Genomic DNA, 24,084 nt, shown 5'->3' on the forward strand with positions numbered 1-24,084 from the left:
CTGTTCCATTCTTTTATATATTATGTTGATTTGGACTTTTGCAACGTGGCTAATCAAGCTGATAGTTCTGTGCTTGCTGCAATCCATCGTTCCAGTAGTCTTGAGAATAGGAATAAAAATGGATCTCACGAAGTCTTTAGGTATTCTATCCTCCTCCAGACTTCTATTAAAGATGATGGATAGAAGTTTTATTCCTTCCTTTCTCAATGCCTTCAGCAGCTCTCCTTGAATATCATCCACTCTTGGAACTTTCCTATCCTTTATTCTTTTAATGGCTGCTTCGGTTTCTCATTCCTCAATTTCTGTGGCATCATCATTTACTGTCTGATTATCCTTCTGTATGATCATATTCCAGATTATCTTCATCTCCATAAAGTTCTGTAACATACTTCTTCCATCTTATATTTTTTTCCAACAAACTCTTTACTCTTTCATCCTTCAAAGCACCGCTTTTTTCCTTCTCTTCTTCCCCGAAATCAAGTTCTAGCCTTCATCGACCTTTCTCATATCCTTTGCTGTATCATTTATCTCTATTTCCTTGCAGACCTGATTGGGCCAGTCTTCCTTTGCCTTTTAGCCAGAATTTTTACTTGTTTATTGATCTCTTTATACCTGACTTGGGCTTCATCGCTGTTCTTATTCTTCCATTTTCTCCTTTCGTCCTTTTTTCTATTACTTCCTCAGTAATCCAACGCTTCCTTCCTCTCCTCTCTGCCTCACCCAGAAGACCTTTAGCACATTCCTGGATTTTCTCTCTTAGATCAGTCCAGATTACTTCTAGGGGTCTAACCAGTATCAATACTGCTGATCTTATTTTCTAGTTCAGCTTGATATTTCTCTGATATGGTAATGATTACCATTAATCTACGATTTAATCATTATCGCCCTTTGATGAGATCGGACATTATAAGCAGTATTCTGGTAGTTTTTACTTAAGAACATTATGTAATAACACGTCCCCATTAAACTAAGGCATATATTCAACACTAATCATTTCTGCATGACTTTTTATGATCTGTAAGCATGCATACTCAGTGAAGGAGAATTCCGTTTCGAACCCTTAATAGTGCAACCCGTCGAGTCTAACTCACATACTGAATATATGTCTCTTTTTTACTTGGTCTTCAACTTAACAAAGCTTTATATATTATTATATTGAAATGTATTTCAATAGGCAATGGAAATTTCTTCACATATAAACAACAGCGCAACTGTTCCCAATCATTGCTGCGCAACCTGACATCCATCAGTTATCATTAACATGTCAAAACCCTGACGGGTTTTACCCAGAAAGACTGCGTTTTGAGCAGTCATTTCTCGACTGACAAACAATGTGGTTAACAAAACATTAACGTAAATTTTGGTGATTCCTACGTAAAAATACCCTCAGTTTATGAAAGATAATTTGAACCTTAAAATTAAATTTAATTTCCAGTCTGTGTAGCTTATTTTCTTTCTCTTTTTTCCAGACTTATAGGAAGTTTGCCCATACAGAGATTACTGTAGTGGATCCAATAACCGAAAAAGGAATTATGTTTGAATGTCCTCCAATAGTGCGACCACACCAACTCATAGCATGCAACCTTACAGTACCAAGTGGGGGTTATCTCACTTTATCTATGGATTTCGGAGATGGTACCACGCGAATATTTGGCGCACCAGGTAAACACTTCTTTTCTGTTTAAAAAGATAATAAATTATTCTTAATAGAAGTTAAGATTCCTTCTTAAGAATGAAAGCAAGAAGTCAACTTCTTACATGCTTTGAACATGTTACTTTTATTGTGGTTTGTCTCTTGTAATCTGTGTAAAAAGAAAGTATTTTACTTTTGTGATTTTAATTAAATTTTGCACCCTTAGATATTGTGACTACGACACTTGGAATTCCTATCCCGGATGCAGTGGAGGAAGACGTAATGATGGTAGAAAATTCCGGTTTCCACTTTGTTGTAATCCCTCATTCCACAATTAACGACAAAGGACTGTTAGCGGCCGTTCGTTTGTATGCTGTCCTTCCGGGAGATCTTGCTATTGTGGTGAGACAAACGATCTATTTGTTCGGCCTCGTTATGTCATCGCTTTAATTTTTTTAAATTCTATTTACAAAGCAAAGATTATTCACATTACTTTATATGACTGGGGATATGAAGTTCACTGTTTCGGGAAGTAAGGAATGCAGTAAAGAATTAAGAAACTTCTTTACTGCGTTCTTCACTTTAATAATATTAAAGCAGGTACGAAATATCTAGTCTATTAGTTTTACATAAAGAACCTAATATCCAATCTAGGCTACACAAACATGAATCTGAAATTATTTGAGTCAATTAAAAAAAAATAAAAGACCATGTTATCCCAGCATAATATTGGAATATCAAGTAGAGATATCAAAATCATTGTGTGTATATATATATATATATCCAACAAATAATATGCGTATGCATGACCATTAATCTCATCTTTTTCTCAGGTTCTCCGCAAGAGGTGTGGATCGGCATGTATTCAGGAAAGAACATTTGTCAGCTGCAACGAGTCGCATGTGTTCTGTCCAGAACGTCATCAGTGTGTCAACTTAAAGAAATCAAGGTGCGAAGAAAGCGTTGAGAATAAAACCTCTTATTCCAATATGAAAATCGTCCATAAAACGCCTTTGTCGGTGATGGGCGAGTATCAGTATGTCGCCTTGCCATCTCCAGTAGAAGTATATCCGGAAGATTCCATTGGCTTTTTATCACAGACGAGCGCCATCGCATACAGAAATAATTTTCCTGGAGAAGAAGCAGATTTTGGCAGTAGCTCTGCCAAAACCAAAGATTTAACTGAAACCAAAATACGACATTACTTCCAGGCTATCATTAACATACCTCTGGATATTAACATCCAGTACAGATTTACACGGACGGGTGTACACAACGTGTCCATGACTATAAGTAACGAATTCACTTCTCCCAGCATTACTAAAGTCGTTACAATAAACGCTCAGTATCCATTAAATGGTTTAAAGGTAACCATTTCTCCGTCAGATGTCGCCACTAGCAGGGAAGTCACGATAGAAGCAGTTGTCGATGGAGGAAGTAACGTTTTATTAGAATGGGATTTTGGAGATGGAAATACAGAATCAGATCTTCATCAAGGTAAGTAAATTTTTTAATCTTTCCATTTTATACTGGTAGACTTTCATAATTTATTAATGAAACAATGAAAACAGGCGATTATTACAGTGAATGTCCATCCACACATTTTAGCGATATTCAATTTCGAGATTCCTATGCAAATTTACTACACCACACGTATTATGACATTATAAATTGCTACTGCAGTAAGGACCGTTATGATAGTCGAATGCTTCCACTCATCTATATTCAAACTGTAAACTATGTTTCTAGTTTGATTTTTCTCTAGTGCTTGATTTGCTTTGTTGCTTATGAGCAATATTTGTTATAAAATTTTGTGTGGCCGGTATATTTTTTTCTTTCTTAATGGACCGGTAACAGACCACGCAGTGCATCTTGGGAAACGTTATCAATGGAACCCACAGCTTTTCGAAACACATCAGGTGTTCATTTAAGACAACAGGTGGACAAGAAAATTACTGAGGGAGACTAATGCCTGTGTGTTGTGATCAACGTGATCAGAGACCAGCAGTGCGAACTAACTGACTTTGCTTTCAACATGATAATCGGCGGTAGACGTGCAGATTGTTGCTGACTGGAATAATTTTCGTGTGCAAGAACAATGTCTAGAATACACCAAGAATAGTCCTATAATCAAGAGCATCTATTTAACGGGGCAATCCGTGCAATCTAATGGATGAAGTACCATGACAGTGCAATCCAACAACGATTGATATAATAAGGAGCACAATGAATCGGGCCTCTTAATGGATGTGGTATAGCAAACGACACCACAGATGTCCACTGCTTGTTAGCTAAAAACAGCAGAACAACAAAAACAAATACTCTTTTTGTTGTCCTGCTAACGGTAGGACTAGGGTGTTGCAAAAATAATACGAATGAATTGAGACACTGCTAGCTGGAAGGCTAGTAATAGTGCTGTGGTGTGGGAAGTGTTTTCTTGGTTTACTTTGGGTCTTCTAGGAAGGGTGAAACGACGTCAATGCAATAGCCTATCTAAACATTAGCACCAAGTAGGTACATTCCTTCTTCATTCTCAAAAGATCTGATAAGAGGTAATTTCAGAAGCTGTTGTGCTACGTAGTGCAGCATGACAGCACACACAGTTCATATCGTTCGGGAATGGCCACAGAAGCTGAGGATGTCTTTGTCATACTTTAGCATGTTCAGTCGCCATTTTCAACCAGTGGGAGGATTCGAACCGAGCTGTCTAAATCACTGATTCGTGGCAGTCCAATATAGATAAATAGAGAGCTGCAGTCGAGAATGGACCAGCATTTTTTGGAACCCTTTTAACATCGCAAAACATTTTATAGGATGACGATGTCAGTGTGTGAGGAATAAGGGAGGGGTCTTTCTTTATGCTAATCCCCCCACGAAAGTCTGTAATCCTATAATACATTAATACTAGTACCGTACATGGGCTAGCAGCTAGATAATTAGGGCACTCTGTTCTAGAGAACAAACCTAGACATTTTATAGCCACTTCAGGCCTCTAATAAGCAGGGTCTCACACCGAATAATAAAATTCATCTACCACCTAAAGACATTCACAAAACAGCTTCGTATGTGTGAATATAAAAAAGAAGAAAAAAATCCATACTCACAACCGCATATACGAAAAGCGGAAATATCCACTCGGCTAATCACGCCTTGCAAGGTAAACTTGCAAGTACGACTTGCACGTTTACCTGGTCAACTTGTTACTCAGTGTATACAAAATGGGAATAATGCAGAATTATGTTTCGCATATAATTATTAGTCATATTTTAAATTTCTTATAAAATTTATTGTACTTGGAGAAAAAGAAGTTTTATAAATTGAACAATGTGTTCATTGTATTTTTAAATTTAATGGTGACCATTAATAATGCAATGGCGGTGTTATGAGTGTGTCTAACGTTCATTTCGGTATGGAATTTTTAATAATTCATGTCAAACAGCATAACTAGAATTCATTTAAAAATGCAAAGCTGTTTCATGCTAGTCATGGATTTGGTGAATTATTTTAATTAACAAAGGCTTCTTGTCTCTCTTTCAGATATTGAAAGAAACGAGAAAAAAATCAAGATCCATTCGTATCAAGAACCTGGGGTTTATGTTATCAAAGTGACTGCTTCCAATCCTCATTCAGAGTACTCGGATCGAAAAACTCTGAGAGTTCAAAATCCTGTGTTACCTTTGTGGACGATTACAACGAACTCTCCACAAATTCTTCCAAGTAAGACACCATCATTTGCATAATCTAAATCGGATTTTGTAGCAAAAAATTTCATTTATTACCATAAAAGGCTTTTTTTTCAGTTATCTGTAGAGAAATGTGAAAAGTTTAATATATGTTTTTCCATTTGTCAGAAATTTCATGGGAATATTTTGATGTAGCTTATCACGAAAGAGTTTTCGTAACTCTATAATACATTCGTTCCGTGGGTGAGCTAGAATTATTTTTTTAATGTTTTATTGATTTTTAATATGAGGCATAATTGATGTACGTAAAAGCATATGCCATCTATCAGTCTAGAATGCTCTCCTGTAAGGCATAGATATAAACAAACAAAGTAATTAAAATAAAAAATAGCAGTTTTAACTTGTTAACCTATGTATAATCATGATACCACGGCCTTAAACTTGTTTATAAATATGCTATTTTCAAATAGGTTTCTGCATAAAATCATAGCAGTTAAATTTTTTGTAGATATACGGTTGGCATTTCGCGCATTTTAATTTCTAAAAAAAGTACCTGTAAAAATAATGCAATAAAGAATACTTTCTTCTGGCAGTCAGGATACATTACATATATTAGACGGATAATATGTTCAAGCTCTTGTCGTTATTTCTTTTTGACATGACTTCTATTTCCAATGGATGAATGCGAGAATGCTGCTTTCTGATGCAATTTTTAAAGATGAATTAAATATTCCATTAAACCATCGAAACAAAGAATGGTTAAGTATTATTTATTTATTGGGTCAGAGCTCTTAGGTAGATTTTTTTTTCAGCACATTCACCTCACAAAAAAAGCTCAAAGTTGAAAACACTGAGATCGTAAAAGTAACGAAAGAGCAAGAGACATATTGCATGCATTCCCTGAACAAAACGCTAGAAATAATTTGAAATTCGACATGCATTATTCATGTCAAAATTTGAGATTTTAGGGAGCCAAAAGTTTGAATCCAGGCATATTCCTCTTTTTTTCCCTAAAATAATAATATACCCAGCCCTTTTATAAGGTGTTTTTTTTTTTTTTTTTTTTTGTAAATCAAACATGCAAGAAAATAAAACAAAATGTCCTCTACAAACAAAACTCGTTGGTGGGGAGATAATTAAGAAATCTGCTAATAAGTTTTTGTGAATAAATGGAGGTTGTAGTACGGAAGCGAAACAGACAGGACAGGAACTCAGTTCCAAATCACAAACCAGGCGAAATGAAAGAGGAAGAAACTTTGATTCAGTTTGTTTGAACGGAGATAGGGAACCAATGTCGACCAGCAGTTTCTCATGAGTTTCGTATGAGAAAATGAAGAAGTAGCAACCATTTCAGCAGAACAGAGGCAATTAAAATACCTACAGAAGGAGTCAAAGGCAGAAACATCATATTTGAAAAGAAGAGGCTGTAATGTCAGTGAAAAAAGGTAAGCCATCTATTAAACGGATCGCTCTGTTTTGAACAGCATCAAATTTTAAGAGAGATTTTTGGTAGACTACTCCAGCTGGAATTCATACAGTGCTAGAAGTTGTAGAAACCAAGAAAAGTAATGTCCGGAGTCGAAAAGAACCTCTGTTAATGTTAAATTTCAATTATCATTAAACAATTTTCATAATTACAAATGGTGAAATTTTCATTTGATGAAAGTAATTATCATTGAACAGAGATTATCGCTCAATAAATGTGACCGACTGATAATTAACTGCTAAGCAACCTGCCATTAGAAATCGCGCATAAGATCAGTAGCTTTTTTAATTGGAAACAAAAAAGGTTCTAATTATAAGGCAGAATGGAGAGTGCGCTTATGAACTGCTTCGCATTGATGACCTTGTGGTAAACATGCCTCTGAATATGTTCCATGGAAAGGTTTGGAGAAACTTGTGGTATTGCATCTCAAGACATTTGATCGAGTATCGCATAAAGAGCTGCTTACCAAACTCCATTCAACCATTTATAAGAGGGTAGGCCTACTGATCGTTCTGAATGTTATGGGTCAGGGCGTTCTCTCTTTAGATTTCTCCAGCAATGCTGGTGTACTCTATAGTTCTATTTTATTGCCCATCTTCTTTCTGCTATATGTGAATAATGTTGTCTCACTAACCTCAAATATTATGCACAGTTTTGCTGAAATAGCACACTCCATTCCTCCATTCATTTGACCAACCTTGAAGTTCTTAAACATCCCAAGCTATGAGATTTCATCCAGAACCTTAGGCATTATCTCCGTGCTATTTTTCAATGGGATGATGACTACTACGAATGCAGGCCTAGTTTCCATCTTTAGAAAAAAAAATTACAAACAACTTTCCCCTTAATTTTGAAAATACCCAGCTCGACAGACAAGATCAAAATATTTTTCCTCTCTTGTCATGCCTTTCTTACTACAAAGCCATCACATCTGTAACTTTTTTGGCATCTAAACTTTTCTTTCAACTATAGAATAGTGTTTGAACATCTGTGGGCGCAGTAAAAATGTGATGCTTTCTAGACAGGAAGATTCCTCTCTTACATCCACATTCTACCTCGAACCATTGTCTCACAGGTAGTCTGTTTATGCCTTCTGTTTAATGGGACCCGTTCAACTGAACTAGCATTCATAATTCCTCCACTTTCTTGGATAATTCCAAATTATACTGATGTTGTAGTTAGTTGTTATATCTATTAATTGCAGGAGCTGTCGGGTCAGATTTCTTGTTCGGTGGGATGATAAATCCTACCACGACTACGTCCGTTACGGTGGTAATGGACTAGTGACTCTTTTTGAGCAAAACTTATAAAAGTTTATCGAGTCCTCGATAATATTTGAACCTAAGGATAAATGTCACGTTGTCCTTGCATGTGCACCAATCTTGAGAAGAGAAACTGACGATAGATTTGAAGTTGCTTTTCTAATTTTGTTATTCTTTTATAGGGATTGAAGTCTTGTCTTTCAGCCTTAACATTCTTGCTATGTATCCTATTTCAGTTTGATCATTTTAACGCAGCGTTTCCCTACCAAAAATTTACCACCGATCAATCAACAAATTAATGAATTGAACCAGTTAATGTTTATTTAAATAATAATAATGAAATGTACTATTTTTTATAATTAAAATTATAAAAAAACTAAGCATATGAATATAAACATTTACACATTAGCAAATAAAAGTATATTAATATCCCGAAACGCACACACAAATATTTTTTTATTTCAAGCAGAATTTTTAGTTTGAGTTAATGCGATATATATTACCTCTAAAGCTAATTATAAGTCGATAAATAGACAACTAGTTTTATTTATTATTATTATTTGAAACCAGGTGTAAGGAAAAACATAAATTTTCACCACCTGCAAAGGTCAACGACCAGCGATCGAAAAATATATTAATTCTTGATTAGATCTACCTATTTTAAACAAAGATTTGGGGAATGTATTTTAGTTAGACTTTGGGAGAACTCATCTTCGAAAATGCGAACATACCTAGTTCCAATGAATCGTTTTATTACAACGGATGACATCAAAAATAAACTCGGGAAACATTCAACATCTGTCGTGTTCTCATGGTATTAATTATTAACACTTAGTACGATGATGATACATTGTGTTACGTTCTAGATTCCTATTAATTATTATCTTGTCATTTATTTTTAGGTGACATCCTAATTACTCTGGAATATCCTGACTCGGAAAAATTACCAACAAATGCTTCTTCATTAATCCAATTTGGAGACAAACAAACCTTAAAATGGGATGTTCCAAATGACGCCAGAAATCTTTCAGAATTATTTGTTCACAACTACAAGAAATACGGAAGATATAAAGTGAAAGTGAAGATCTTCAATCTGATTAGTACCCAGACGTTTATTGAAGAGGTAAATAGCGCTCCATTCATCAATGTATTTACACTTAGTTTTGGTGGAACTATTAGGGCGAATATTTGATTCGTTTTTATTTTCTTTGGAGAAAAATTTAAAAAAACAAATGTGACGCATACAAATAACTTTGATTAAGACTGGTATTGGAAGTTAAACTGAGGCACTTGTATGAATAAAATATTAAAGCCTTCACATTTTTAAAAAAAAAATTTCGTTATCGTTAATTTAAAATATTTAAATTAATTTTGAGTTTAAGACTTCTTCCCCAGACATCTCGTGTGGTATTTATAGTCAGAAATGCCACATGAACGGGATCCGATTACAGTGGTTACAGAGATGCATGCGCAGCTGAGATGAGACTCGCCCATATTTGAAGGTTGGACAAAACCATTGTCCATATTTTTGTTGAGCCTTGATATGGACGTGCGATTGCCCATATTTCAATAGAACAGTACATATTTTTCTATTAAAAATCCGCAAATTTTAATAGTTGGTAGTCTGTCAGCAACCCTACGATAAATTATCTCTTGTTTATTTAGATACAAATAGCAATGTTTCAAATTAGTTTCGCCACAGACAAACATCATTGGGAAAGTAAAAAAGTTGTGTCTAGAAGATTACAGTACGTGAATATCTTCGACACTTTATTATTACCGATTATACATTCTTCTTTTACTACAAACGGGAAAGAAGAAAAAAATACCAATATTTGGAAACTTTCAAAACCCGATCAGGCATGGACATGTCATTTACAGGCAAGATTCAATTAGAATCTTTTCTAATTGAAGCAATTAGAATCGCTTCAATTAGAAAACATTACAGTCAGATGTGAATTGGTTACTTACTGAAATTAATCGCGTTGATTATCCAAAACAATATCAGTTTCCATTACGGTTTTGTTAACGTGACGAATAATCCCAAATCGATGTTGATTCCCTGCAGTTTAACAATAACTAGCTTTGGTTAGCCAGATAAGAAACAGAGTATCACTGATGGATTTATTTTTCAGTGAAACTATATCGATACTGATTAATAAATATCGCAGCAGTTTCATTCGATATCTATATCGATATTTTTTAATCTTTAGAATGATTCCAAACCTTTATGTCATACTTCAATAAACATTTAAAAATATATTTTAGAAATATGTAGTTGAGAATACGACAGATATCTTTGTAAATATTAACAGACAAGTGCTAGTGTTATGGGAGAGAAGGTAATTTAGATAACTTAATTGAATAGAGCAAGCTAAGGAGAAACTTTTGGATTTGGAAGTCTTCTAATGAAGAAAATACATTTCTCACTTTTAATCTATTAAAAATGTCGAGTTATTTTGTAAGACATCAACACCAAAATCATGATTATTGGAATAAAGACAGAAGCAAAGTAATATACAGGGTGTTCGGGATAAATTTGACATATTTATAATTAATTATATTTTTCCGTAAGTTACATGTATTAACACACACTTCTCTTCATTTAAAAGTTTGGACCCTTCTTCATTCATATACAATATGTCAGAAAGGATGGATAGCTGGAACCCACCTGAATCATGGAAGAGAATAACTTGTATCATGATGATTCGTGCCCGCCATCAAAATAAGGATATTACGACTGCTGCCCAATGCTCCCTGAATACAGTAAAAACAATCAGGCATGAACTAGAGACTTGCAATGGTGACTACGAGGATGTAGCAAGAAGAAAGATCCCTAGCAGACGATCTGATTGCGTTCGTACAGCAGAATTCCTCGCAAATCTGCAGGAACAGGTGTTGAAGAACCCTGGCATTGGAATTCGGGCTTTGTTCGTGGAGTTGCTAACTGTAGTCAAGCCCTGGATAACAAGGGTAGCCAATGGTAGGCCGTATGTATGGCAGCAGGATTCGGCCCCTTGCCACACCTCTGGGAAAAGTCAAAAATGGTTGTCTGAAAATTTCTACAACTTCACCAGTCCAAATGTTTGGCCTCCAAACTCCCCAGACCTTAACCCCATGGATTATTTTGTATGGGGCGCAGTTGAAAAAGACACCAATCGCACTTCCAGTAATACAAAAGCCCAGTTAATGGATAAAATTAAAACAGTTTTTGCGGCCCTTCCCAGGGAGACTGTAGCATCAGCTTGTTCGAGGTTCCGAAGCAGAATTGAAGCTGTGATCGATGCTAATGGTGGTTATTTTGAGTAAATCTTGTTGATAGTATTGTAATTAACTCTGCCTGTAATGTTTTTTTGTCAATTCATTAAATTTAATAGATAAAAAGAAGATTTTCTTTTTCCTTACGAAACTGTCAAATTTATCCCGAACACCCTGTATATATATATATATATATATATATATATATATATATATATATATATATATATATATATATATATATATATATATATATATTACTTTTCAAATCCTTCTCCCATAAAATGTATTTTATTTTGAATTCATTCATTCATTCATTTCCATCCTGCAGGTGGAATTGGCGACACTGATGACTGATCTTGATGTAACTGTACTTCACGATCCTTGGATGAAGCAAAAGAAGAAAAAACAAGGATATGTACCTGGATTTGGTCCTGAACACAATCATTACCCAACTGGCAGAAACATATCTTTTTATATGTCTGTCTCTACAGGTGAGTCTTACTGATCTGAGGAAATATCTTTGTGTTGCTTCAAAAGCGGGTTATAGAACTAACAGCTAAAATATATAATTCTCTTTCGATTTTTAGGCTCGGCCGAACGATTCATTGTCCACTCAGGCAACGGAGACGTGGTCCAGAATAGTTCCAAGAAGGTTTTCACCTGTTCTTTTACCGAAGTAAGTTTCGTTGAAGATCTTATTCCTTAACACTTTTAGTTGTTTAATAGAGACATGCACGTTAGACTTGCCATATATACAGGGTGTTCGGAATAAATTTGACAGTTTCGTAAGGAAAAAGAAAATCTTCTTTGTATCTATTAAATTTAATGAATTGACAAAACAACATTACAGGCAGAGTTAATTACAATACTATCAACAAGATTTACTCAAAATAACCACCATTAGCATCGATCACAGCTTCAATTCTGCTTCGGAACCTCGAACAAGCTGATGCTACAGTCTCCCTGGGAAGGGCCGCAAAAACTGTTTTAATTTTATCCATTAACTGGGCTTTTGTATTACTGGAAGTGCGATTGGTGTCTTTTTCAACTGCGCCCCATACAAAATAATCCATGGGGTTAAGGTCTGGGGAGTTTGGAGGCCAAACATTTGGACTGGTGAAGTCGTAGAAATTTTCAGACAACCATTTTTGACTTTTCCCAGAGGTGTGGCAAGGGGCCGAATCCTGCTGCCATACATACGGCCTACCATTGGCTACCCTTGTTATCCAGGGCTTGACTACAGTTAGCAACTCCACGAACAAAGCCCGAATTCCAATGCCAGGGTTCTTCAACACCTGTTCCTGCAGATTTGCGAGGAATTCTGCTGTACGAACGCAATCAGATCGTCTGCTAGGGATCTTTCTTCTTGCTACATCCTCGTAGTCACCATTGCAAGTCTCTAGTTCATGCCTGATTGTTTTTACTGTATTCAGGGAGCATTGGGCAGCAGTCGTAATATCCTTATTTTGATGGCGGGCACGAATCATCATGATACAAGTTATTCTCTTCCATGATTCAGGTGGGTTCCAGCTATCCATCCTTTCTGACATCTTGTATGTGAATGAAGAAGGGTCCAAACTTTTAAATGAAGAGAAGTGTGTGTTAATACATGTAACTTACGGAAAAATATAATTAATTATAAATATGTCAAATTTATCCCGAACACCCTGTATATATTTTTTGTTTGAATAACTGCTTCACATGTAAGAAAAAAACTAAATATAATTTATTACTCCTATATATTTCGCTCAATATGTCATGAGCTTCTTTCAGGGAGAAGAAAAACTGGTAACAACATTTGAATTCTGAATACAAGAACAAGTTACCGCATGCGTATATATCACGTGTCTCGATCATGTATGCAGAATTTAAACGTTGTTACCACTTTTTTTGTCTTCTACCTAGTAGAAGGAAGTACTCAGAGTTCAGAGACATGGGAATTAACATATAATTAATTTAAAAAATAATAAATAAATAAAATATTTATTAAAATAAATAGCGAAAAGGCTTAACTTCGAAGATGCAAAATGAAAACATTTATTAAAATTATAGAATTAATATTACAATTAATTTTTATAAATTTTGCATCGCCGAAGTGAAGTCTTTTGGCTCTTTATTTTACGCATCAACCGAGAGTTCGCTTACGAAAAATACACCTCTCCGATGTTTCAATTCCTTAGTACTGGGAGTTTTCGCTCTCTTAAGGTTTCTGCCTGGTCTCTGACGAAAACCAACGAGTTTCAAATAGCTGTCAAGCCAGTGAAACTTTATCAAAATAGGAGGCGAATATATGAATGATGTCATAGAGTGCATGTCTCCTATGAGGTCCGGCTAGGGCAACTCATAAATATCGGCGAGTGTATTTCCGTAAGCTCTCTGGTCAAATTTCATACGAAACTTTGTAGTTTCTACATTAGGATTTGAAATAATGCTGGATTTAATACCACTTAATGTTTGTAGATAAATAAAATATTTAAAAAATATAAAAAGTAAAAACAATTAACAATAATCACTTCCGAACTTTACAGATAGGCATACAATCTGTCCGATTAAGATTAGGACAATGGAGTAGGGCTTCACACCAATGAAAGAATAGACAATGAAATGTGAACCTTCTGTAGTGTGTTATCTTGGTACGGTTCTAGTGAACTCTGTGTTTAGTGTCGATGGCATGCACCTTCAGATTCCAAAAAAATCTTACATAATCTTGATGTTCTTCACATCATCATTCTTCTCAAAATAAATATGTATTATCAAAAGCCTTGTACACCGAGCACACATAATTTGTTCTTCTGAGTCTCGTCTAACAGAAGAATTAATTAAAACCTGTTCTATTATTAAATATTTTGATAATTATCATCCCTCTTCCAGACTGTAATCTGATATCAAACGGATCAGCATACCCTACCATAAAGAAACATCGGAACCATCGGAACAAATAGCGTGTACCCATCGCAGACATAATTTGTACCCCACCTTCAAACCGCCCAGAAGTTGTCATCTTTCTTACCACCTATCGAAGATCATCATCATAGAATCGAAGAGGACCATTTTTGTATTCCGAAACTTCAGGTTTTGCTTCTCATGCCATCGACACAGAGTTCAATGGAAAACCATCTGGAACAAAAGATATTATTTCTGGAAAATTTTCATGTTACTCCTCTAATATTAATTTTTATGGTTATTTAGCTTATTTTTGTTTAGAAGCATCCCTTTTATGATGTCATTGGGGTGCTGATGTTTTAAAGATTTAAATGCATGAAGAATATAAGGAAGGAATAATTTTGGACATACTTTTGAAGGATGATCCTGGTTATCATCTTATTGAGCAGCATCCGTCGTATGGCGATGAACATTTATATTATTGCTGAAGTATGACTGAGAGGAAGCAGAGGGGGGGGTGGAAATGTGGAGATAGAGATGTGGGTGAGACAAAGGCATGTGAATTTAAAAACTGGGTTTTAAGGGTAGGTTGTGAATATTTTTGGGAAAGAAGGTGAAAGAGAAATTTTTGGGGAAAGGAGAGTATGATGAAACAAGATTAGGAGTAGGAGTAACGGGGTGGGTGTGAGCCGTTTCGACTGTGTATCGACTTCAGAGCCCGTGAGAAAAGTGCTATGGAACAAGATGCTACACTACAGTAAGTTCAAATTCAATCGTCCATTTTTGAATCGTGTGAAGCCCTGCGCCACCGTGCTAATCTTAATCGGACAGACTGTATCCCTATTTCTAATTTTTTAGAAAGTGATTGCTGTTAGTTGTTTATAATTGTTTATATTTCTATTCATTAAATATAAATATTTTATTTTATTTGTTATTTTTAAATTAATTAAGTATACATCTATTCCCACGTTTCTGAACTCTAATAGTGTTTCCTCCTACTGGATAGCCGTGACCGAGACAGGTGATATTATACGCTTGGTGTGTGACTTTTTCTTGTATTCAGAATTTAAATGTTATTACCAGTTTTTCTGTATACTCCCTGAAAGAACTCGTGACATATTGAATGAAATATATAGGAGTAATAAATTATATTTAGTTTTTTCTTACATGTTTGAAGCCATCATTCAAAAAATATAATGCGTCATTATACTATTTCACAGTCAGTATATTAACCACCCTAGGCCAGATGGATAAAATAGCAAATATTTTATGCTTTGTATTCATATTACTTTAATAGCATCTGAATATCATTGCAATTTCAGTGGGTATTTCACATCCATCTATTTCTTCTTCTTCAAGTGTCATCCCCTTGAAGGAGGTTGACAACCGTGTCACGGAACCTTTTTCTTTCTTTTGCTGCTCTGGAACATTTATGGTAATTCAAGCCAGTCCAGTCCTTAATGTCTTCAAATCACATTCTCCTGGGTCTGCTTCTCCCTCTTTTTCCATTCAATTTTCCTTCTAATATTAATTTCTGAATGCCTTCTTGTCTAGTTAGATGTCCAAAATATTTAAGTTTTCGATCTTTAATTATTTTCATTAATGTTCTTTTCATTTTGGCTTTCTTTAAAACATCTTCGTTTTTCATTTTCTCTGTCCATGGTATTTTCAAAATTCTTCTGATGGTTCACATTTCGAAAGCTTCTAATTTTTTCTCTGCTTCTTTATTTAGAGTCCAAGTTTCACTGTTGTAAAGAAGGCTTGACCAGATATAGCATTTTATTAATCTTTTTCTTGTGTCTATATTAATGTCTCTGGATGTTAGAACAGTTTTCATATCAGTAAAGACTTTTCTTGCTATCTCTATTCTTCTTTTTATTTGTTTAAGGGAATTTGCTCTGTCTGTAAACATTTGTCCCAAATACGTAGGCTGTTCAATAAATAATAAGACTATATTTATACAGAAAACAGATTACCTTTAATCGTCATCATTTACATGGTCTTTTTCGAAGTAACTACCGTGAGACACGATGCATTTGTCCCAACGTTGCGTCCACTTCTTAAACACATGTGAAAGTCCGTTTTTTAAGAGTTCTTTCAAAACCGCCTCAGCAGTTTTAACATGCTTTGTTGCTTTCAAAATGGCGGCCTCTTAGTGGTTTCTTGAGCTTAGGAAACAGCCAGAAATCGCACGGTGCGAGATCAGGACTGTATGGAGGATGTGGTAGGATATCTGTGTTGTTCTTCTGCAAAACGTCCACTACACAACCAGCAATATGTGGCCTTGAATTATCGTGGTGCAATAAGAAGCCATTCTTCAGCAATGGACGCTTCCTTTGTGAGGGAAGACGTTGAAGGTCTTCCCTCACGTTCAAGATCTTCCACATTTTGCCTTCCTTCCTTAAAAGTTTTATGCCAGCGAAAAACACTTGCCCTCGACATTGCTTCATCGTGGAAAGCTTCGCGTATCATGTTAAAAGTGTCCGATGCAGATTTTTGCAAACGCACACAAAATTTAATCGCATAACGCTGTTCCAAGGACGCTTCCATTTCGAAGACTGGGCGTGCCTCGCAGGCACGCCGAAACAAGCTGGCGTTTATTCACGTGACACTCTGGCACATCAGCCCGTATACGCCATCTATCAACCTCTTTTGTTAATACACACAGCAACATTTCTTTATTCCACAGAAATTAATATTGTGATTAGTGGTTTCGCCACAGTAAAATTAGTCTTATTACTTATTGAACAGCCCACGTATATAAAAGACTGATCATGTTCAATTTTCTTTTTGTTAACAGTTATGTTTAGTTTCTTATTTATTGGTTCTTTTGATATAATCATGCACTTTGTTTTCTTTAGGTTAATAATTAGTCCCATGTCTAAGCTTCTGTTGTACATTTCTGTGACTAAGTTTTTGAAAGATCATCTTCAGATTCAGCTATAAGGACTGTGTCATCTGCATACCTAAAGTTGTTGAAGTTCCTACCTCCGACTTTTACACCCTTCAGTTCTGAAATATTTTTAAAAACGTGTTCACCATATATATTGTACAGGAAGGATGATAAGACACATCCTTGCCTTACTCCTTTTTTGATTTCAAAGTTGCCAGAATATGTATTTTTATGTCTTATTGAGGCCATTTGATTCCAGTATATATTTGTAATTATACATAGATCTTTTCCTTTTAACCCATTTTTCTGTAGGATATGTATTAATTTCTTGTGATCTATTGAATCAAATGCTTTGATGTAATCAATAAAACAAAGATATATGCTTTTCTGGTTGTCAAGTCTTCTTTCGCATAATCTTTTCAAATTGAAGATTCCTTCTCTTGTACCTTTGTCTTTTTGAAAACCTGATTGAGTGTATTTTATTTCTACTGACAAAGTGCCTTTTATTCTTTCTAGGATTATTCTCAGTAGTAATTTTGCAACATGGCTTGTTAAACGTATTAGTCTATATTCTGAACATTCAAAGGTTTTTGGAATTTTGGGAATAGTGGATTTCCTTAGATCATCAGAGATGTATCCTGCATCATACATGTTATTAAAAGTAACTTTAGGTCATTAAGTGTGTTTCATTTACTTTCTTTAACAATTCAATAGGGATCTGATCAGGGCCTGGTGTTTTACCTGTTTTCATTTGACTTAGAGGGTATTCTATTTCTTCATATGTAATTAGTTCACCATCCATATTTTGTATATCTGGTGCGTCTGTGCGATCAGAGTCAAACAGTTCTTTTCCATATTCTTTCCATCTTTTTATGATATCTTGTGTTCTCTAGTAGCATTTGTCCATTTTGATCTTTTATACAAGGATTATGGTTGAAATTTTTCTTTTTATTTGTCAGGGCTTGTGATTTATTCATTTCTTTACTATTGTGTTTCTTGTCCAATTCCTCTATTTCTTTACATTTTTCATTTAGCCATTTGTCTTTAGCCTTCCTGCATTCATTTTTTATAATTTTACTAAGTATTCTATACTGTTGTGTACTTTTCTTTTTTCGTCTTTCATTCATAAGTTCTAGTATTGATTCGGCTATCCAGGATTTTATCTTATTGTATTTAATTTTTGGAATACCCTCTTTAGCTGTCTTATATATTGCACTTCTAAAATTTGACCACCTGTTTTCAATTGCCTCTGTGTTACAAAGTATATTGTCCTCTGTTGTATATCCGACATGATCTAATTTCTTCCTAATTTCTGAGTTAAACACCATTATGTTGTCAGGTCTATTCAGAGATGTGAAGTCAAGTCTTTCAGTATGATTGTTTTTAGAAATGTTTTTTAAGTTTAATTTTTAAAGTAGACACAACCGGGTTATGGTCTGAACCTATATCAGCACATGGGTATGTTTTTATGTTGGTTATATTATTTTTGTATCTGTTATTTATCATTATGAAATCTATTTGGTTTCTTATAGAGTTATCTGGGTTTGTCCAAGTATACAGTCTGCGCTTTGGATGTTGAAAGAAAATATTCATTATGCGCAAGTTGTTTTGAATGCAGAATTGAATCAATCCCTCACCTCTTTCATATCTGTCGCCTAGTCCAACTTTTCTAACAACTCGATTTTCTTCCCCTTCTCCAACCTTTGCATTCAAGTCACCCATCACTATGAGTATCTCATTTGATTTTACATATTCTATAGATTTTTCTAAGTTATTATAAAAATCTTCTATTTCTTTATCATTGTAGGTCATCGTAAGGGCATAAATCTGGATAATTATGATGTTAAAAGGCTTTGCGGCTAATTTAATAAGCCGCAAAGGGGCTGTAATGGGGCTGTGGTCCATAAACGAAAGAATAATATGGACCACAGCCCCATTACATATTTAAAGATGTCTTTCTTAATCATGAAACCCACTCCATATTCATCTTCTCTCCACCAGAATATACAAATGTAAAGCCATCTTTTTCTAGTTTTCCCATGTTAGGCCATCTTGTTTCACTAATTCCCATCACATCAACTTTAAGTCTTTTTATTTCCTGTATAAGGTTGTCAAAATTCCCTACTTTATATAATGTTCTCACGTTCCAAGTTCCAATTTTCAAGACCCTGTTTCTTGTTTTCAAATGAGGAATATTAGATACCGATCTTCCTTTCGGATTTAAGTTGACATCATCATTTACGGGTGGGTAAAACGAGCGCTACAGTGCAATTGTAGCGCTCGTTTTACCCACAGTTTCATTGTATTCTTCCCTGTAACTATTTACAGCTTGGGACGTTGCAGAGGTTCCAACTTCCAGAGCATAGCTTGTAAAATATTTCCGTTTCTCCATGGTGGACATGGTTGTCCATCTATTTACGGAGCTGTAAACATGTCAATATCCTTACGGTAGTTAATGTAAAAAGACATCCACATTTTCTTGAAGACAACATGAAAGTTAGTTATGCACATAACGTTTAGAGTATTTACTGATATTTGACTATTTCCATAATGCAAGAAAATACCCTTAAAAACACGCAATGTTTGTTAGAACATAGTTAAATATATGAAGTTTTATTATCAATTAAGAATTATATTTTTCCTTCAGGGAAATACTAACAGGATCTTGATTCTGCTGATCATATCAACTAAGAAAGACGCAGCTTATCATATATCAAAAGTTAACGGAGAAAGCTATAGCAGGGCAAAACATTTAATTTCGGAAAGTTCATTCATTTAGAAATGACTTCGCTGTACTCGCGATGTTAGCTTATACGCAGTTCGGTTCAGTAATTAAACCTCCAACTTATCATAAAGTAATGAAATTGCCATACCACTCTTTAATATTCATAAGTCAAGTATTGAATATTGTTCATATTATTTCAAATATTCATCTCAAATTTAAAATTAGAAATTCGCAGTTCATTTGATGCCACGTTTCCAGGTAATGGCTAGAAAAAAAAAGTTTTTTGCCACCTCCAGGAAGGAATTGTAGAACTTTAAAAAAAGATACAATAATTTAGATCAAGGTTGCGTTAAAATGCTTCGCTTGGTTTTACATAGCAATACTACTACTGCTAGTGTTGATAGTTTTATTCCACAATTCTCATGTTGTCTGTTTAGAGAATGGTAATTCAAGAATCTCCACTTAATAATAAACAAGCCAATCAACACGTGTGAATTCAAAGTGAGTTGAGCTGCACGATTGCGTTCATAAGAGCAGGGATGCGTTGCTTGAAGTATTTATCATATTGAAGAAGCATTCTCGCCTTTGTGAACGTTAAGTGTTTCTTGGAAACTGCCCCTCTTACAACAATTATTTTTATGCTTTATGGAATGGTAAAGATTTTTACCATTCCATAACTTATTATTGCATCAAGAGGGATTTTTTTCCACAGTGAATCGTTTTGTTTGCTAAAATTTATTTCGCTCTTATTTTGAAAAACAAAGTTTTCAATCTGGCCACTGCGAAAACGAAGGCATTTTAAAAGACGCTAATTTTAGCAAAATGACAGAATTAATATTCCTAGCTTAGCACTGCAAATTTTTATTTTTACTGTTTGAATTCTTCTTGAATGTTTTGTTCCTGTTTTTTTTTTTGTTTTGTTTTCAGCACTTAGTATATTATTGACAACGTCTATTACATGAAGTATCTCTTAGCAGTAAAGTTAAATTCGCGCACAAATCAACAGTTCAAAATTATAATTTCATCATTTCATTTCAGGCCGGGATGTATAACTACACAGTGTATGCGTGGAATCACGTTCAGAAAAACACAGAACCTTTCGAAGTGTTTCTGTACGTCATGGAGCCAGTGAAAGGAATCGTGGCTGTAGACAACGTCAACGTCACAGAAGAGGATGAAGAGAAATATTTCGATGTTAGCTTCGATGCCATCGGAACAGACACGTGCCTTCTTGTCGACTATGATGACGGCACAACACTTCGTTCCTACGGAATTCCGGAACTCTGCAGCCAAAACGCTACCACCGAAGATGTAATATACGAAGGAGAGATTACCGATCCCCTCTCTCTTCAGCATACTTATACGCTTAAAGGAAAGTTTGACCTCTTCTTAAAGGCGTATAATGACATTTCTGAAGCTACCTTCACCTTGACGTTCATCATCTCCAACCAGACGTGCAAACCTCCAGAGTTGGCGATCAGGAGCAGGATAGCTCGCTTCTCAGCGGCCAAGGAAAATTACAGATCTCGAGCTGTGGAACTCTATTCCTATACAACGGTCAAGTGTAACGACTCGAGCGAGACAATCCGAACCTGGCAAGGATTTAGGTTGAATGAAACTGCTGGGTTTGTTGAAGAAGAAATAGATCTCACTCCACTGGACTCTTATCGCCGATCCATGCTATATATTCCGCCATTCTTTTTGATACCTGGAGTCTACAAGTTTGTCTTTAATGTCAATGTAACAGGTACGTAAACTTTCATTTCACTTAGTAGTGGCCCATATGTCAATCTTAAATGCGCTGATTAAACTCGCTGGATCCTCGCATAGCGGTGTAATACTTCATGGAAGTATTACAATTGTATCCGAATAGCAAATCTCAGTGGTCGAAGAGAAAGATTTGTAGAATAGGATTCGACTGGAATCATGTGCTGTTTGTAGACTGTTTTCTTTTATTGAATAACTTAGATCAGTGACCTCAGTCGAAATGTAAGCTGTGAAGCCGTAAGTAAGCCGTTATGAATTATCGGTTATTATCCAAATTGGTTATTATTATCGATTATTATCGGTTATCCAAAACAATAAGAACATAGCATACGCATTAATACGTTAAAAATTACATGTAGAGTAAACATTAGGTAAGTGATATTAAGGGCAAATAAATCCAAAACATAATTAAAAAAAAACGGTGAAGTCCAAGATACCATAAGAAAATATGCCAAGTTAACATTTCGATTTTTCTTTTATTGTTTGATGTTTCATTACTGTAATACCTATCTCCTACTCGAAGATTTTATTTTCCCCTTTTTGTATTTGATGCGGATAAGTGGGTATGGGAGGAGCATTTTCTTAAATCGAATCCAAATTAAATCTATCAAGAGTATGACCAAGCATGGATCATCTATCAATGAAGTAGGGAAGAGGAAAAGTATAAATCTGCAAATCCGATACTTGAAATTCCATAACAATTGGTCAGCTAGAATATGTTGACACCGAGATAAAATTTATTTTAATGAAATAAAGAAGCGCAGTGTTTTCTAAGTACTATTTTATAATTATGTTACATCTCTTGGTAAAATCTTACTTAAAATCGAAAATCGTGGAGTGGAACAGTTTGTGATCTCTGTAAGAAGTGTGCTTAACCATCTTCGATATCATTACTATCATTTTCCGTTGCAAATGGAAAATTATACTAACAGACTAAGCGCAGTCCCGAGGATGTTGCGACATTTTCCCTTTGAACAATCTTCATAGAGGTCTTTTCAAAGAAAGATGATAGGTCTCTTCACCCTGAAACTTTCATATTTCTATCATATATAAGGTGCCCATATAGCACACGCAATATAGAGTTACAGCAGATAAGAGTAGTCTACAAATATAATGGAGTGGGTACAAAATCTTAAGGTGCCTCTGATTGACCATAGGCTCAATTGATTGCCCAAACCTTACCTGATTTGGTCTTCATCTATTTTGTAGAATTTCTAGTACAGTACTGGTAAAATTTAAAAAACTGTGGTGCAGTGTTGCAATTTTTCGCTTTTTTTAACAAGAAACTGAAAATCGCCTCGTATTTATGAGACCTGCGAATATCTAATGTTGTGAAACGGCCAATGTCATTTATACCAAGAACAATTTCATAATTATGTGGCTTATTATCATTAACATTATTATCCATGAACAAACGTCTTACAAACGATTTTAGCCCGTAGGAAAAGGAATGAAAGTTGTATCCAACTACTAATCAGATTCCAGTTGATTCTCTCTGCCTCTAAAGCCTATATATATATGTAATTAATTTTTTTAACTTGGGGATACTGTATATTAGGGTTACCAAGAAATTTTATAAGCTTGGTTATTTAACTCCTAATTCCAAGTATGCAAACAATTAAGTTTGCGCTTGAAACATAGTTCAAGTCTAAAGATGGTACAACACTAGGGCAACTCATTGTAAAGGTGGGTGAAGCTCTGATCACTATTCTTAGTATTTTTCATAATGTAAAGCACATCTCACTAGAAGATGTATACTGCAATACATTATGGGTGGGGTCACTACCCAGACCGGTTTCAACCTTTTTTGAGGTCTCCTCAGTGAGTAGCGAGACCCTAAATACCAAGGTTTGACAATTGACATTTATGACTTTAGGGGTGAAGCAAGATGCTTTTCATATTCCCCGCTATCTGTTGTGGTTACAGTGAAGGTAAAATTTATGAGCAGTTTGCTCACCCTGAATGGGCATGGAGATTATGCATCACTAAAGGAGATTAATATAGCTTTTGGTCTTCTGTATTTGAATATGTCCTTTGGATCGTATGGTGCAGCTTGCTGAACCAAATCGTTGGGATGTGTGGACGTCTTTAGGAAAAACTTGGATGCTAAGGATTGTAGAAAAGAGAGAATATAGGGAATATTTGTGTCTCTATGGAGTTGATTGTTTCTAAGATACCACGGGGCGTTCAGAATCATTCTCAAGCACTTGTTCTGCACTCGCTGCATTTTGATAATGTTAGTATTAGAGGTGTGGCTCCAGGCCGTAGAGGCATAGGTGATTATGGGACGAATTGTCATCTGGTATAGTTGCAATTTGATTCTGTTGCTGAGCTTGCTATTTCTGTTAATTAGCGGATAGATCTGAGCTATGGCTTTAGATGCCTTTATGCACGCAGACTTAGTGTGCAGATTGAAAGATAGCTTTTTGTCGAGAATCACACCCACGTAATTTGTTTCTGTCTTCCAGGGAATTTTAGTATTCAATAGTAA

General features: G+C 35.2%; 1 protein-coding gene across 1 annotated transcript in view; it reads left to right on the plus strand.

The window, feature by feature from the left end:
• The window catches only part of LOC150099839 (polycystin-1-like), a 94,038-nt gene that overhangs the window by 11,164 nt on the left and 58,790 nt on the right, over positions 1–24,084 (plus strand). Inside the window, exons 3-10 of the mRNA XM_090403501.1 lie at positions 1,470–1,662; positions 1,860–2,035; positions 2,467–3,130; positions 5,171–5,350; positions 8,967–9,187; positions 11,654–11,816; positions 11,913–12,001; positions 20,865–21,573. Coding sequence (XP_090259627.1) covers positions 1,470–1,662; positions 1,860–2,035; positions 2,467–3,130; positions 5,171–5,350; positions 8,967–9,187; positions 11,654–11,816; positions 11,913–12,001; positions 20,865–21,573 — 2,395 coding nt within the window. The remainder of the gene's footprint in view (positions 1–1,469; positions 1,663–1,859; positions 2,036–2,466; positions 3,131–5,170; positions 5,351–8,966; positions 9,188–11,653; positions 11,817–11,912; positions 12,002–20,864; positions 21,574–24,084) is intronic.

This window comes from Typopeltis vanoorti, chromosome 14 (assembly GCF_054136105.1).
Source record: "Typopeltis vanoorti isolate ZY-2024b chromosome 14, IOZ_Tvanoo_1.0, whole genome shotgun sequence".
NCBI classification, from domain to species: Eukaryota; Metazoa; Arthropoda; class Arachnida; order Uropygi; family Thelyphonidae; genus Typopeltis; species Typopeltis vanoorti.